Consider the following 16,795-nt stretch of genomic DNA (forward strand, 5'->3'; position numbering starts at 1 on the left):
GACAATGCATGCACCCAACCCCCGTTGCTGGGCAGATTAGATAAGCTGGTGTACGGGAAGCGCCCGGCACAGGGTGGGTGTCCAGTCCCTACCCGCCACCCCACTCCCTCCACGAGTACTGCTGTGAGGGATGTTGTGAGGTAGTCAGCACACGTCTATTGGGCTCCAGGCAGTCTACCCTGGCTCAGATTCCACAGCTGCCTCTTATCTGCTGTGTGACCTTGGGTAATCTGCTTCACCTCTCTGTGCCTCAGTTTCTCATCTGAAAATGGGGATAATGAGTGTATCTCCAGTAGATGCTCTTATTGCCGCAGTTAAAGAGTTTAAAATAGAGCCCAGCATAGAGGAACCTGTTGACAAATAGTTTTGGTGTGGTTAAGGGAGCAGCCGGGTAGAGAGGAGGTGGGTTCTAATTCCAGCTCTGAGCTGGCCTCCCTATGTGGACGTAAGCAAATTCTTTCCTCTTTCTGGGCCTCAGTGTCCCCAACGTTTGAACAAGGGCTTGGGCCTGCTCTGAGAGTCCTTTCAGCGATGACAACATGGGTCCCAGAATCTCAAAAAGGAAGGAAAGAACGTGTGTGGGATAGAGGGACCAACAGAGACGAAGGCCCTGAGGCTGGCATGGTGGGGAGCAGAGGGGTGCGCCTTGAGAGGACAGGGCCCAGCCGGTCTCTTGGGCAGGGGAGGACGTGGCTCATGCTCTCTCCCCTGCTTCCTCCATCCAGGGCTCCCTTCCCCAGCTCCCACCCGTGGCTGTGATGGCGGCTCCTGCCCTGTCCTGGTGTCTGTGCCTCCTTGTCCTCTGGCCCCCGGCCATCCCTCGGGCATCTACATCGGTGAACGGTGAGGACCCTGGCATCTGGACCGCTGTGCTTTCCCTCAGGGAGGAGTCCAAGGCCCTTCTAGAACTTCTTCCAGGACCCCTGCTTCTTGGCAGAAGCTCCATCCGCTGGGGCAGGAGGCAGGAGGGGAGGGGGGCAGTGGGACCAGAGACCAGGTGTCCGCCTTCTCCCTCAGCCCTCCACCTGCCCGCACCGCACCCATGTGCCCTCCAAGCCGCAGGAAGACACCGTCTTCTTGTCCCTGCCCTGCCTCGACCTGTCTGGGGGTCACTGCAGGCTATGGGGCTCAGTTTTGTCCTCTCTCAGATGGATTCACGAACCCCTTCTCTGCCTGCCAGGATTGACTACTTCCTCACCTGGTAGGTACAGGAGTGGCGGGCGAACCCCAGAGGGCCATGGGCACCCTGCAGCCAGCCACGCACGCCTCATCTTACCAGCAGATGCTTCCAAGCTCACGTGCTTCTATAACTCGAGAGCCAATATATCCTGTGCCTGGAGCCGGGATGGGGGACTGCAGGTCACGACGTGCCACATCCATGCCCAGCCGGATAAAAGGTGTGTGTGGGGTCGACAGACAAATGTACGGAATGTCAGGGAGGTTGCCCAGGTCCACCAGGACCAGGACAGTGACTATCAGAATCTCTGCTAGTCACTGACTTCTAGACTATTGAAATCCTAGCTCCCAGACCCCAAGAACTCTGCACTTTGAGAATCTTGGACTCATAGGACCCACAGACTCTTGGGGTCACAGGGGTCTGGAAGAACTTGGGGGTCGGATACTTAGACTCCTGGACCCTGAGTGGCAGTGGGGCGTGCAGTCCAGGCTGCAGTGGAGGGGTTGGGCATGAGCCAGACAAGGTAGTTTGGGGACATTGGGCTGCTCACCTGCTATGCCGAGGCTGGACTCAGTGTTAGAGGCAAAGCGGGCAGAAGGGGGATCCCCAAACTTTTTGAGTAACCTGGGCTTTTGACAGATGCCTAGGGCAGCTGTGGGGACAGGGAACTGGGGAGTGGCTGGGGAAACTGGAGACTGGGAAGGAGGTGGTGAAGCGTCACCGTGATCCGAACACCCTGGTGGCAGCCAGCAGAGGTGGCTTTGGGGTTTGACCTTGGCTCCCAGGTGGACGGTGATTCCAAGGGGCTCTGAAGGCCCCATCAAGGGTCATCTTCACCCTGAACCCTATGGGGAGACTTTGGAGAGCTTTAGGCGGGGAAGGCCGTGTGTCCTGAACTGGTTTGTTTCTAGATCAGTTTAGCCGCATTGAGGCCTGGCTGTGATGAAGAGGCAGGAAAAGATGCTCAAGAAGGGAGGTGGGCACGTGGGGGTTGGCATAGGGCCCGGGCATAGACCAGCAACGCTGCATGGGGACTCTCCCAAGGGCCAGCTCTGGTCAGGGTGGGGGGGGTCCGTCTTTTTCTTCTAAGAGGGTTCTTTTGTCTTGAAAGGCAGTGGAACGAATCCTGTGAGCTGCTCCCAGTGAAGCCGGGATCCTGGGCATGTAACCTCATCCTGGGACCCCCAGATGTGAGTAGCCGTAGCTGAGGGGAGAGGCCGGGGGGCCGGTGGGTGCAGGGGGGCGTCCTTCCGGGGAAGAAGCCGGGGCCCAGCAAGCCCGGTGGCCAGGGGCTGCGGCAGAGCAGGCTTCTGGGGCTGAGGAGGCAGAAGGAGGGAGGTGCCATCCAAGGAGAACAGAGGCCTGACCTGGGGGTCGAGGGATCTGAGGTGCGAGAGGCATCGGCCGCTCTGCTTCTGCTCCTGCCGTGTCCCCCACGCTTTGTGGAGCCTGCGACACTCCTGTGTTCTTTACCAAGTGGGGAGAGCACCTACTAGTCATAATAACCTCCGTATCCGACGCCTCCCGAGGTCTGGGCAAGTACAGGGCGGGGTGGGGTTAGCAGTGTGGATCGCACAGCTGGACGGTCCGGGTTCCAGCCCTGGCTCCATCGCATACCAGCTGGGTGACGTTGAGCATCTTCTGAGTCCCCGTTACCCCTTCTGTAAAAGGGAATAATAATGATCCTTACCCGGTAGGGTTGTTCTGAGAATCAAGCGAAAGCCACCCAGGACAGAACGTGCCCTTGACCCGATTGCCAGGGGATCCTTACGACTGTGCGTGGGTGCCAGCACTGTCCCCTTCTTACCAATGAGGAAACTGAGGCTCAGGGAGGCGAGGTCCCTGCCCAAGTCCCATAGCCAGGGAGAGGCAGAGCTGGGATTGAACCCAGGTCTGTGAGACCCCCAGCCTGGGCCTTTCAACCTTGCACTAGGCTGCCTCTCAAAGAGCAGGAGGCTGTGTGCATCAAATTATTGTCTGGCAAACCCTTCTTGGCAGCGGTGGGCACCAGAGATGCCCAGACCACATTTTCCAACCCTCATCAGGTTCTACACATTCTCCAGGAGCAGGAGACTGTGGAGATGAGCTCACATGACACAGTGTAGCTGATAATGGCAGAGCCCCTCGAACCAGATCGCTGTGCCCGTCCCCTGCAGCTCTGCAGGTGGTCTGGCTTCAGATCCCGGCCTCATCTAGCTGTGTGGCCTTAGGCAAGTCCCTCGGCCTCTCTGTGCTTCAGTCTCCTCACCTGTAGGATGAGAATAGTAATTGTGCCCGTCTCATTGGGTGCTGAGAGAATTAAATGAGATAATATACGTGAGGTGCTTGGTAGAGGGCCTGGCACAGGGTAAGTACTCAGCAGAATGTATTATTGGCATCTTTGCAACAACGACAATTACATTAATAATAATACAGTAAGTCCCCTACATACGAACCTTCAAGCTGCAAACTTTCAAAGGTGCGTGTGTGCGTTTGCATGTCCAATCGCGTAAGTTAGTTCACGCGTCTGGCGTACATTGTCACGTGAGTGCATCCTCTACAAGTGGTTGTGTTTTATGCACTTTACTGGACAGGACTGTATAGAGTACAGTCGTACAGCATCTTTCTTTCAAGCCCGGGATGCCTGGTGGAAGCACGTAAAGCAGTGGTATGCGGCCGACTGTGTTAGTTGGGTGCCTAGGCTAACTTCGTGGACTTAACGAACAAATCGGACTTACGAACGTGCTCTCGGAATGGAACTCGTTCATATGTAGGGGACTTACTGTAATAATGTGATGATACTATTATTATCTTGGAAAATCTGGCCCCCACAGCAGCGGGTAGACGGCTGGGGTGGGGTCCTCGGGGTGGAGACGAAGCAATTGTTCTCCGCTCCAGGAACTCTGATGATCAAGTTCAAGGTTTGCTCACAGTGGGCCCTGCGGCAGGTCAGAGGGGCTGTGCCCGGGGTCCTGGGCCTGAAAACACCACCCCGGACCCCGGAATGCAGATGCTAACAGAGCCTGCACCAGACCCTCCTCCTGCAGGGCTGCAGAGCTGCCCTCCGCACAGGGAGGAGGCCGCCGTAAGCTGTTCACTTGGCCAGGGCTACAGTCTCTGTGGGGCTCTGGACGCAGAGGCCTGAGTTTGCATCCAGGCTCCCCTGCTGACCGGTTGCGTGATTTGGGGCAAGGTCCTTAACCAGTCCCAACCTCAGGTTTCTTACCTGCAATGTGTGGATGGACAGCTGTGAGCTTCAGCCAGAGAAGTGCCTAAGGTACCTGAACAGGGCCTGCCCCCAGGAGATGCTCGGTTCCTGGCCATTTCCTTCCAGAAAAGTGAAGGTGTGGGGCTGGAGAGAGATGGGGAGAGGAAGCTTTCACACTCAGAGCTATAATGCAAGGATAGGTCCGGGCCTGCACCTTCTTGGGGGCTCATCCTGCTTGCACACCTCTTGTGACGGGGAACTCCCTCCCTCCCAAGGCAGCTCACTTCACTTGGATCAGGGATTGACAAATTACTATGGCCCATGGGCCAAAACCAGCCTGCTGCCTGTTTTTATAAATAAAATTTTATTGGCACACAGCCAAGCACATTTGCTCTCATGTTTTTTCACGGCTGTTTTCACACGACAGCGGCAAAGTTGAATAGTTGTGACAGAGACCACATGACCTGCAAAGTCAAGAATATTAACTAACTGACCCTTTTCAGAAAGCTTGCTGAGCCCTGCCTTAGGCGGAGGGGCTCAGGGAGGGGGTCTTGTTTGTCGCAGTCGCGGTCTCCCCTCCTGTCTTCCCCCGTCCTCATCCCAGCAGCCTCCCCCTCCCCGCACCAGCTGCCGGCAGCTACATCCCTGGCCTCCTTCCCTTGCAGTCTCAGAAACTGACCATAGTTGACGTCATCAACTTGACCGTGATGTGCCGCGAAGGGGAGAGGTGGAGGAGGATGATGACCCAGAATTTCAAGCCCTTTGACAACAGTGAGAGAGGACTCCAGGGTGGGGCTGGGAGGGGGTTGGAGGGGTGGGCACCTCCCTCCCTGTCTCCCCCTCTGGGGTCACCCTGCTCCAGTCTCTCCCCATCAGCTTCCATGCCCACATCTGACCAACCCACTGCTCGCTGAACTTGGCATGAAGTCCCGGGTCGCTACCCTGGTGTTCAAGGCCACTTGGCCTGGCTTCCCTCTCCAGCACGCCTCCTCTCGTGGCCTATATTCCTGCCACACCAAAGCCCAGCTCTCCAGATTCAACTTGCCCATCCATGCCTCTGAGTCCTTGCACGCGCCGGCCCCACTGCTTGGAAGGCTCTTCCCACCCGGAAAATTCCCACTCACCCTTCAAGGCTCAGTGAAGAGTCACCTCCTCCAGGAGTCCTTCCCAGACTCCCCCACCTCCTTCAGGGTGTTTATGTCCTGGGTCTTTGCTGCCTGATCATGGGTCTGTCTCCCTCACTGGGCTGTGAACTTCCCTGAGGGGAGAGCCTCTGCCATCCCTGTGTCTCCATTCTGAATAGTCAACATCAGGCTCGATCTGGGCAGTGCTCTGGGAAGGTTTGTTGAACGACTGAGTGCTCTGCCCCACCCCCAGCTTTCACCCCCCTCCCTTCCTGGACTTGGAGGTCATCTCTAGGGAAGAGACGGGGGCAGAGGGTGAGATCCAGGGTTCTACATGCAGCCCTGCCTTAATTGAGTGTAATCTGACTGGCAGATCATTTAACATGTCTGAGCCTCAGTTTCCTCATCTGTAAAGTGGGGATAACCAATTACCTGCTGCCAGTGGTTGCTGTAAGGAGTCTATAAGCCAAGACACAGAAACTACTTAGCACGTGCTCAGTAAACATTTGCTTATTATTATTTGTGTGTTTCTACAGAGTCTCAGAAGCATAAAAATTTAGAACAATTGAACTTCAGAATCATACAATCTTACAGTCATATAAGGTTGATGAGATAGAATTAAATAAAATAAATGAGATGATCCAGGTAAAACTCTCTGATCAATTCTGAGTGCAGAGAAAGGCTGCCTTGATTCATTCATTCAGCAGGTATTTAATCAAGAGCCTACCATGTGCCAGGTAACGTTCCAGGAACCAAGGATACCCGAAAGAATCAAGTCGTTGCCATCAATGAGCTCAGAGTCTGGTGGGGGAGACAGAAAATGAATAAAGGACCAGGAGTAGATATTTAATACGTTGGGTGTTGATAAGTGCTAGGAAGAGAAATGAAACAGGTGAGGGGCACAGAGAGTGGTGGGTGGTTGGGGAAGGCTTCTCTGAATATGTGCTCTTTGAGCAGGGACCTGCCAGTCTCTGGGGAAAGGGAACGCAGGGAGGGAGAAGCAGCTTGTGCAAAGGTGGAGGTGGGAGCCCGGCACGGTTTCTCATCTCAGCATCAGCCTCCGGTGTCCCCCAAGCTTTTTCTCTCTCCTTTTTCCTCTTCCCGTCTCCAGTTCGTCTGATGTCCCCCCACTCCCTCCAAGTCGTCCACATAGAGACCCGCAGATGCAACATAACCTGGAATGTCTCCCAGTTCTCCCACTACATTCAAAGCAATGTGGAGTTTGAGGCCCGGACAAGGTCCCCGGGCCACAGCTGGGAGGTGAGTACCTAGCTCCATCCCGACCTGCCCTGATTCCTTCCTGTCCTCGTCACCCTGTCCATCCTTCATCTCAGCAAAGCCACAGGAGCCCCTAAGCAACCCCTGCCGCTCCTCTGTACTGCCTGCCCTGCTTCCCCCTCCCTCCGTGTGTCCCCTGACACCCCAGGGGTCCAGCTGGTGGTGGATTCCAGGCAAGACTTACAAAGCCAAGAGGCAGGCGACTGCCCTCTCTGGAGAGTTCAGAGGCCCTGAGCAGCCACCCTTCCCTCTTCAAATCCAGTGTGCTCCAAGTCCACGGGAGTTGGGACTTCCTGACGGTCCAGTGGTTAAGACTACGCCCTTCCCTTGTAGGGGGCGTGGGTTCGATCCCTGGTCAGGGAAATAAGGTCCCACATGCCAAGGGGTGCTGCCAAAAACAAACAAACAAACAAACAAAACAAGTCCACAGGGGCTGGTTGCTTACTCATTCATTTATCCATTCCTTTATTCGCTCACTCACTCACTCAACAAACATTCACTGAGTACCTACTACGTGCTAGATGCGGGGAGAGAGTGGAGGGCGGGCCTGATGAGCTGCCTGCTCTCAGGGAACTCACGTGGGGGATGGGGGCAGACAGCTGGTGCCCAGAAACAGGAGACTATGGGATGTCGATACATACTATCATGAAAGTTAAACGTGATAACACAGTTGAGAAGGGCTGGGCCAGGCTACTTCAGACTCAGGTGACCAGGGAAGGCCTTTCTGAGATCTGGGGCTCAAGCAGGAGCTGACCTTTTGAGGATCTGGGGAGGGTCTTCCAAGCAGAAGAAAGAGCCACTGCAAAGGCAAGACATGGCCTGTGTGTCTAGGGCACCGGAAGAAAAGCAAAAAGGGTGATGCAGAGGTGGGAGAAGTGTTTGGGAAATCCCTCTTTCTGGTTGAGTGGAGAATAGACTATAGCAGAGCACGGGGTGGGGGGGGGAGGGGAAGCAGGGCGACCTTGTATGGTGCCCAGAGGTGGTGGGAGCTCAGACCTGGAGGAGAAAGGAGTGGAGAGAAGGCGGAAGGGTGCAGAAAGTTTCCAGAGGTGGAACCAGGCTCTGGACGTGGAACCAGCTGATTGGCAGATGGCTTTGGGTGTGGGAGGTGTTTAGGATGACCCTGGAGTTTTGGGGCCCAGCAACTGGGTAGTCAGGCAGCCTTTCTGTAGGATGAGGGGACAGTGGAGGGCAGGTGGCTGGAGGGAAGAAAGGAAGGTGCTGCTCTGCTCGGCGTCTCGGCCAGCCCTGCCACAGGAGGTGAGGTGGGCAGTGGGGACCCCTCTGGTCTGACAGCCCTGTTTCTGCCCCAGGACACCCCGCTGCTGACCCTCAGGCAGAACCAGCAATGGATCTCCCTGGAGACGCTGGCTCCAGACACGCTGTATGAGCTTCAGGTGCGGGCCAGGCCCCAGCTAGGCAACCATGAGGCCTGGAGCCCCTGGAGCCAGCCTCTGGTCTTCAGGACGAGGCCTGCAGGTACTGAAGGGGAGCTGGGGTGGGCATGCAGCTCCGGCGGGAGGCAGTGGCTGGTGCGGGAGGCTTGGGGTGTAGGTATACAGCCCTTTGGCCATCATTAGCTCACTTGATGTGACCCACAGGCTGAGCAACACGGGCGTGTTTTACAGATGGGAACAGGGGATCAGCGAGGGGGTGGGACTTGCCATTGGCCTCGTGAGTTAGTGGGGAGGCCGGTGAGGCTCCTTCCACTCTCTCCACCCTGAAACTTCAAACTCTTGGTTTCTGCCGAGGTCAGGGGTGGGCTGTTTTCACCTGTTAGCCTGTTTCCTCATCTGTAAAGTGGGTACCATGGTACCGAGGCAGGGATGCTGTGACGAATCCTGTCGGCCGTGATGCCCCGTGGTGGCTGGGCACACAGCAGCTCTGCTGGACCAGCTGGGACCCTGTAAAGGCCTTGGGTCAGAGGTCGGCCTGTCCCTCAGCACCAGGTCATGGGTGGGGGATGCTGGATTGAGCCAGGGTGGGTGGGAGCATTTCTCTAACCCCTCCCCTTCTCCTCCTCCCGCCCCCGGCAGCAACCAGGAAGAAGACCCTGCCCCTCCCTTCGATGGGCCACATCGTGTTGGGCCTCTGCTGCACTTTTGGTTTCGCCGTCTTGGTTTACTTGCTGACCAGCTTTCGGTACAACGGGCTGTGGTAAGAGCGCTCCCTTCCCTGTCTTTCATCCTCCTGTCTGACACGACCCCCTCCCCGCCAGGTCAGGCTCTGGGCTGAAAGCCCTGTTCTCACTCTCCAGTGCCCCCTCTGCCCTCCCAAGAGCCCCCCCCCCCACCTAACACCTGGCCTTTCCACCAAAGATGGAAGCCCATGGAACCAGCCCGAGGGGAGTGGGGCAGGGAGAGCCCCATGGGAGCCCTGCCCAGAGCATCATGCCCAGGGCTTGAGTATGTGTGTGCGCACGTTCCAGCTGCCTGTGTGTTGGGGGCGGTCCTCATGCGTCTGGGCACTCATTTGTTTATTCCTTTATTTACTGAGTCCTACCTCTGGACTGGGTACGGTGCTGAGTGCTGGGAACGCAAGGGCAACCACAGGCATGTCGTCCCATCTTCATGGACCCACAGTCCCATGGGGGAAGGCAGATACATCTTAATCATGCACGTTTATAACGACACACGTGATTAGGCTGGTGAAGGAAGGAAGGTACCATATGTACTGCAAGCAGACAACAGGGAAAGGAACCTCAGCTAAGGGGTGGCCGGGGGTTGGGGGGGTGCTTCCCTGAGGAAGTAATGATTCCACTGAAATCTGAAGGAGAAGTGAACCAGGCAGGGAAGGGTCGGGGAACACATCTCAGGAGGAGGAAATAACTTGTGCAAAGATCCTGGGTGGGAACAAGGCAGGAGCATTCCAGGAACTGAAAATGCAGGGAGGTGGGTGTGGCCAGAGACCAGAAAGGAGTTTGGGACCCGAGCCTGGACCTCTGGGTGGCAGCCAGGTTTTCTGGGGTCTTGAGGCTGTGGCATACAACTTGAGGCAGATGCACACAGATACTGGGGCACTCAGCTTGGCAAGCAGAGCATGGGCTGGAATTCAGCCTCCTTTCACCACTGCCCCCCCACCCCCCAAAAATCCCCAGGTGCCCTTGGGCAGTGCACAGCTTGAACCACCGTCCATGGCAGCCTTGACTAGGTCGCCCACCATCTAGCCTCTCTCCTCCCTCCCTCCTCTTGGTTCACTCTGCTCCAGTCTTCTTTGTCCCCTACCGCTCTGGCTTGCGTGGTCCCCCACCCTCACATCCTTCTCTTGCATGGCAACCAGCCCTCTGTCTCCGCATTACAATGAATGGTAAACTTGCACACTTGCTTCACTGTCTGACTCCCCATTAGAATGTCAGTCCCTTAAGAGCAGGGACCTTCTCTGTTGGCTATTCTTGTGTCCCCAGTGCCCAGCACAATACCCTCCCTTACTGGGTACACGATCAATACTGACAAAATAAATGAACATCTCTGCGCCCTGCCCTCAGAGCTGCGGGGGGCTGATGGCAGGACACTGCGATCCCCTTCCCTTCTCACCCTCCTTCCCTCCCTTCCTCTCCCCTGTCCAGGCTGAAGAAGGTTCTGAAGTGTCACATCCCAGACCCCTCGGAGTTCTTTTCCCAGCTGAGCTCCGAGCATGGAGGAGATTTCCAGGTAGGCGTCTGTAGGTGGAGGGCAGAGTAGGCAGGTGGCACGGGCTGGCCAGAGGGTGGGCGGGGGTGTGGAATGGGTGGGGAGGAGGTGCAGGAACAGCGGACTTTTGCCCTTTTTGGAAGAAGAAATGTAAAGTGAGCTGCCTCGCGTGTGGGCACGGGCCCCTTTCCCCTGTGTTCTCAGGCTGAATGGCAGCTCCCGTCTGGGCCAGACTGCCTGGGCTCTAACCCTGGCTCCACCACTTCCTGGCTGTGTGGCCTTGGGCCAGCTCTAGAACCTCTCGGTGTCTCAGTTTCCTCACCTGTAAACTGATGGGTGGTGGGGGGATAATGTTACTCTGTGTATGGTCCCAAGGACATTGCCTGGCACACAGCAAGTGCTCACGAAGCTCTAGCCAGAATGACTGGCACCAGGTTGTTGGTGGAGCAGGATTTGCCAGGTGCAAGTTCTCTCCACCCCGCTCCCTGTGCAGACCTGCTCCGTGGGGCTAGTGCTTTCCCTGCTCTTGCAGAAACTCCCTGGCCAGGCTCCCTGACTTATCACAGACGTTAGCAAGGCCTCTAGGCATTTCTAGTTACAAAACACAGATTCATTTTAAAAGTGCACGCCCACATGTCAGAATACTCAGCGCCATTTAAAGTTTAGTCGTCTCCCCTCCCTCAGCCCACACATGCTTCAGGAAGGAAGTTTCAAGGGGGTAGGGGATGTGGTGGGCTGCCTCTACCACCCCACCCCCACTCTAGGCTCCCTGGATTGGTGTTGGTGGAGGAGGGGTGAGGTGGGGGCGGAGAGAAGCCAGGAGGAAAGTTGAGGGGCTGGAAAGCCATGCTGGACCAGAGCTGTCAGGAGCCGGCTTTGGTGTTCTCTATCAGGGCTGATCAGAGCCCCTTCTGGAATTCTTCGGAAAACTCCCATGACTGGGGGGAGCTTACCTACAGCACTCTTGATGTCGGGGAATGTATCTCCTTAAAATTCCTCCTTCAGCCCTAAAGGTAGTGAGCTCCCCATCAACAGAGGTATTCAAGTCATCCGGCTGGAGGCAGGACTAGATGCATCCTCAGACCTCTTCTGCCTTGAAGTCCTTCTCATTCTATGGGCTTAGGACATTTTGTGGTGGGACTGGGGTCCTTTCTAGAGAGTTGCGAGCCACTCCATCTTCCCACGAGGTCATCCCCAGGTCTAGATGCCTGGCCCAGGCCTGCTGTGTGGAGGGGGTATCCCGAGGAGGCCCTGGGGATGCATGATGTGACTGGGGGCTGGCCAAGAGGGACCCCACCCCCTCCTTTGCATGTGGGTGACAGGCCAGCTGCTGTCTCTCTCTCTGCCCCAGAACCCCTGCCTCCACGACCGCAAGGCCCACTGCCCTGCCTGTGGGAGCTGGGAGTGCGTGTGCCAGTGTATGTGAAGGGGGATGAGTTTCTTCCTGTGCCCCCCGCCCACCTGCGCTTCAGGGCATTGTGGGTGGAGGCCTGGGCCCAGGAAGTGCCTGACCACACACACCTCTGAGGGCGGCCCAGCGAGGCCCAGCACACCAGTGCCGGCCCCAGGCCTGGCCGCTTCTTCTGGCCACTGCTCAGCACTGCTGCCTGGCCCTGCCTCCACGGCTTCTCCTAGCGTTGGAGCCACACCTGACCTGGCTCTCGCCCTGCCTCCCTAGCCTGCTATTCCTCTTTGCCATCCTTAGTTAGTCCTCGCTGTCCCTCTCTCTCGGCCTTTTCTCTGTAACGTGAACTCCTGGTTTGGGGGAGGGGGTAGGTTTTGTTGAGTGGCTCAGCCCCGGGAACTCACTCCGGGGATGGAGAAGCAGGATGTTTCTCTTCTGGTCCATTAATTCATCTGCAGAACATCAACTGGGCCCCTAGGCCCTGTGCTGGGCACAAGAGTGCAGGGGGCCTGGTCCCATCAGGCCTGGTCCCTGTGCTGGGGGGACCACAGTCCAGCTGCAGAGGGCTCCCAGGACAGAAGGCTGTTGGGGGTTCTCAAGTGCACCCTCTTGAGGCCCCGTCACCCTGCCCTGAGGGGGGAACACTCCCCTGCGCTTCTGCTGGGTAGTCGGCGTTTTACCTGTGCCAGGGGTTTCCACCTTCATTGTCTTCTTTGACATCTCTCTGCTGGCCCATAGTGAGGAAGTCAGGAAAGGGGCAGCTAAATGTTGTGGAATTGAGGCTCAGAGAGGTGCAGTGACCTGCCCAGGGTCACACAGCTAGAGAGTGCCAGCGCCAGGAAGCCGGGTCTCCCTGTTCCTTGCCAGGCCTCTGTGGACTCCAGAACAACTGAGAAGTGCTCTGATGGGTGCTTTCCTCTCTCTGTGGATGGAGGGCGTGCGGGGTGGAGGGCTGCAGGGCACCAGGAGGGAGTGGTCAACTGGGGGACAATTAGCTCCCCACTGGAGATGGTTCCATGGCAGTGTGAGTGGGGAACCTGGGACCCAGCTCTTCCACCTGCTGGCTGTGTGATCAGGGCCAGGGCCAGGGCACAGGCCCTCTCTGGGCATCTGTATGGTGACCGTGATGTGCTTTCGGGACCCTTTCTGCCTCAGCAGTGGTTGGTTGGTTTACACACTCACACTGGTCCCCACCAGACACTCTGAGGATTCTACCCATTGCTATGTTCCCGGGACCAAGAGCGGCACCAGGCTCACAGGAGCTGCTCGATAAACAGTCACACGTTGAACCAAGACATCCCCTGGGCACCTACAGAGAGCCAGGAAGGCCTGCGCTGGGGCTGGGAAACAGCCACACCCCCTGGGCTGATGCAGAGGGTTCCCCAAACCAGTGGGCAGGGTTTGTGTGTGTGTGTTTGTGTCTGGGAGGTGGGGGCTACAGTCAAGGAGGGCTTCCTGGAGGGGGCAGCCCTGAGCGGACTGCTGAAGGAGGATGAGATAGGGGATGTTGCTGAGTCTGGAAGAGGTGGCCACTCACCCTCCCTCTGCTCTTTCTCCTTGCAGAAGTGGCTCTCCTCGCCCTTCCCCTCATCCTCCTTCAGCCCCAGCGGCCCAGTGCCCGAGATCTCCCCACTGGAGGTGCTGGACAGGGACGCCAAGGCCACGCAGCTGCTCCTTCTGCAGCATCAGGACAAGGGCTCGTCATCCTCAACCGAGACCAGCGGCCACTCGGTGACCAGCTGCTTCACCAACCAGGGCTACTTCTTCTTCCACCTCCCAGACGCGCTGGAGATCGAGGCCTGCCAGGTGTACTTCGCCTACGACCCCTTCACGGAGGAGCCCGATGAGGGTGGGCCCAGGGTGCCAGAGGGGGCTCTCCTCCCACCCCTGCCACCTCCGCCAGGGGAGGAAGACGCCTACTGCACCTTCCCCTCTGGGGACGACCTGCTGCTCTTCTCCCCCAGTCTCCTCGGTGGCCCAGGCCCCCCGAACACTGCCCTGGGGGGCATTGGGGCTGGTGAAGAGAGGCTGCCCCCCACCCCGCAGGAGGGAGTCCCTGGAGGCTGGGCCCCCCAGCCCCTGGCGCCTCCCACCCAGGAACCCCCTGACCTGGTGGATTTGCAGTCACCCCCGGAGCATGCGCTGGGAGAAGCAGGAGAGGAGGTGCCTGTCCCCAGCCCGAGGGAGGGGGCCGGCTTCCCCTGGGCCAGCTCTCCTGGGCAAGGCCAAGTCCGGGCCCCCACCTGCTGCCTGACCCTGAACACTGATGCCTACCTGTCCCTCCAAGAGCTCCAGGATCAGGACCCGGCTCACACAGTGTAGACAGACGGCCAGGGCTGGGAGGCAGGTGGCCTTCCGCTGTTGCACCAGGCCCAGCTGAGGACTCTCTGTCTGTGAGGCTTGTCCACTGCTGACACTCGGTGTCCGGCTGCCCCCGGTCCTCACCCAGCCCTGCACACTCGGCTGTTCACTTCCACACCTCATTTGCTGCTCCCCGGTCCTACGGCCCAAGCCAAGAACTTCGGCGGGAGAGGCACTTTGACTCCACACTCCCGCATCAGTCGTGGAGTCCTGCGGGTTTTGCCTCTGAAGAGTCCCTCCTCTCCCGCCCGGCAGCTCCTCTTCAGGGAGAATTTGGGGTTCTCCACGGACCTTCACCCTGCGCTCCTCACAGGGCTTCCTGCCCCAGTCACACCCCCTCGCACCCACCCACCGCAGGACAACCAGAGTGCTCTTTCCAGAACACAAAGAGGGCTGTGCTGCTCCGGGTTTAAAACCCTGCCGTGGCTCCCCACCGCCCTCAGCCCCACTTCTCGGCCCTCCCCTTGCCTCTCCAGCATCGTGTTGGGACATTCCCTTCTGGCAGCCTCCCAAGGGTCCTACTGAGCCACTCGGAGCTCCCCCATTCCCCCACACCTTTACACATGCTCTTCCCTGTGCCTGGGGTGCCCTCGCCTCCCTCATCTAGGTGACAAGCTCCCTTTATCCTTCAAGTGTCAGTTCTGCTTCCCTGGGAGGGAAACACCACCTCCTTCAATGTGCGCAAACTTTGAGATTCGGTGCCGGAGGGACAGGCTCTCAGGGTCACAGGGTGGCTGAAGAAAGTGGCCCTGTCACTTCCCATTTGGGATCTCTTGTGACCTTTGAATGCTTGGCTACAGCATCCTTAACGCTGTGGCCCAAGTATGGACACAAATGCCCCGGCAAAGTGGACACCGGCTGGATCTTTCCACAGTGGCTTCGCAGTAGCCTGCTGCTGGAAAGTAAACCCCTCCTAGTGGCAGGTCCTGATGCTGTCACAGGGAGCCCTCCCTTGGGCCCCTCCCGCTCCAGCCTCCACTGGTCTTTTCTGCAGCTCAGGGGCTGGCACACCGCCTCCAGATGGCAGCTCCACTCACTACACTTGGCACAGCGCACTTGGCACTCCATCATATTCCCTGGGTGAACTGATGAACTATCTGGCATCATCTTGCCTGGGCTCCCTGCGCCCAGCTGCCTTCGTGCAGGGGGTACCATCCACCTCACAGGAGCACCCCTGGCGCCTTGACATTTCTGAGGTCAAGACTTGGAGAGGCGGCGATCCAGGCCCATTAGATTCCAGCATGCCCGCTTCAGTGAGAGGCTCATCCCCTCACGTGGCAGTCGCCCCAGCCACACACAGCTAGCCCCTTCCTTCTCGGTGCTCCCCACCACCCGTCCACTTCTCTCCCCTCTGTCCCTGGCACTGATCACACCTGTGATGCCTATCACAACCTCCCTTCTTGACTAGAGTTCTTCGGAAGGCAGGGACCCCAGCAGGTCCCAGCTAACCCCAAGGTGTGAAAACACAGTGCCTGCATTTATAGGCCATGCTTGCAGCTGATTGGGCACCTGACACAAGCCCACCCATAGGTTCATCAGCAGCCTATGAGATGACTTAGAACAGAAGCTGTGTCCAATCAGGGAGGCCAGGCCTGAACTGGCCAATCAGGTTTCTCTCAGTCTTGGGCATTCGAATACAGGGCAGGAGGGTGGCCCCAAGGAGCAGGTGCATGTGGAGAAGAGCCCCAAAAGGCTAGAGAGGAGTTAGCAGAGGGGCCTGGGCTCCTATTACTAATACTGCTGCTCGCCAGGGGGCTACTGCATTTCACTCAGGATTCCTGTTTCTTCTATGCCCAAAATAAACTCCCTTTTCCTGAGATTGTCTGAGTCTTGGATCCTTACCATGGAAGAGCTTAATTACCGGGCCATCGCACTTCCCACCTCCTGCCATATGGTGCTGTGTGTTCTGGGCCGTAAGTCTCCTCAGTCCTGAGGAGAGCATCAGACCCAAGCTCAGTGCCCACAGCTTTGCTGTGTGTCCTCGGGCAAACCAGGAAATCTCTCTGCAAGTGAATTTCCACTTTGCAGAATTCTTTGGAGGGTTACATTTCTCAGGCTTTGGTCCTGTGTGTGCGTATATATATATATATATATATATATATATATATATATATATATATATATATATATATATATATATATATATATTTTAATGATGTGTGTACCATCTTTGTTATTGTTTACTTAATATTTTTTTTTTCAATCAATTCACTTTTTGTTTAATACTTTTATTTAAAGAAAAAATTTTATATTGGTTCTGTAAATGGGAAAACTGATATTCACTATAAATAAAAGGTAATGGTACAAAGTAAGTACAATAAAACAAAATGTTTCAATTTATTGCCTGCTGGGAATCTGCTTTATCTCTTAGTTTAAAGGGGAGATAAGCAAGTGTTGGGAAGCTGATGAAGACATGCCAGAACCAGAGACTTCTTCCTTGAGAAAATGCAGAACGATTGTAAGGGAAATATCTTTTTCACTAAAAGGAGTCAGATTGATCTTATTCGGTGTCCAGGCACCATCTGATATGGTCTCATGGGAAAATATTGCTCTTGATTTTACATCTATCTAACTCAAGTATCCTTGACTCTGAAAACTTGGACCAGATCATGAATAGCAGTATCTGGCACTCAT

General features: G+C 56.6%; 1 protein-coding gene across 1 annotated transcript; it reads left to right on the plus strand.

The window, feature by feature from the left end:
* The first annotated feature begins 758 nt into the window (after positions 1–758).
* IL2RB (interleukin 2 receptor subunit beta) lies at positions 759–14,251 on the plus strand. Its single transcript, XM_060307061.2, has 9 exons — positions 759–843; positions 1,283–1,397; positions 2,289–2,367; positions 5,030–5,135; positions 6,600–6,748; positions 8,080–8,245; positions 8,803–8,923; positions 10,332–10,416; positions 13,364–14,251. The coding sequence occupies exons 1-9, from the start codon at positions 759–761 to the stop codon at positions 14,120–14,122; spliced, it is 1,665 nt and encodes a 554-aa protein (XP_060163044.1). The 3' UTR covers positions 14,123–14,251.
* The last annotated feature ends 2,544 nt before the right edge of the window (positions 14,252–16,795 follow it).

The sequence above is a fragment of the Globicephala melas genome, chromosome 10 (assembly GCF_963455315.2).
Source record: "Globicephala melas chromosome 10, mGloMel1.2, whole genome shotgun sequence".
NCBI classification, from domain to species: Eukaryota; Metazoa; Chordata; class Mammalia; order Artiodactyla; family Delphinidae; genus Globicephala; species Globicephala melas.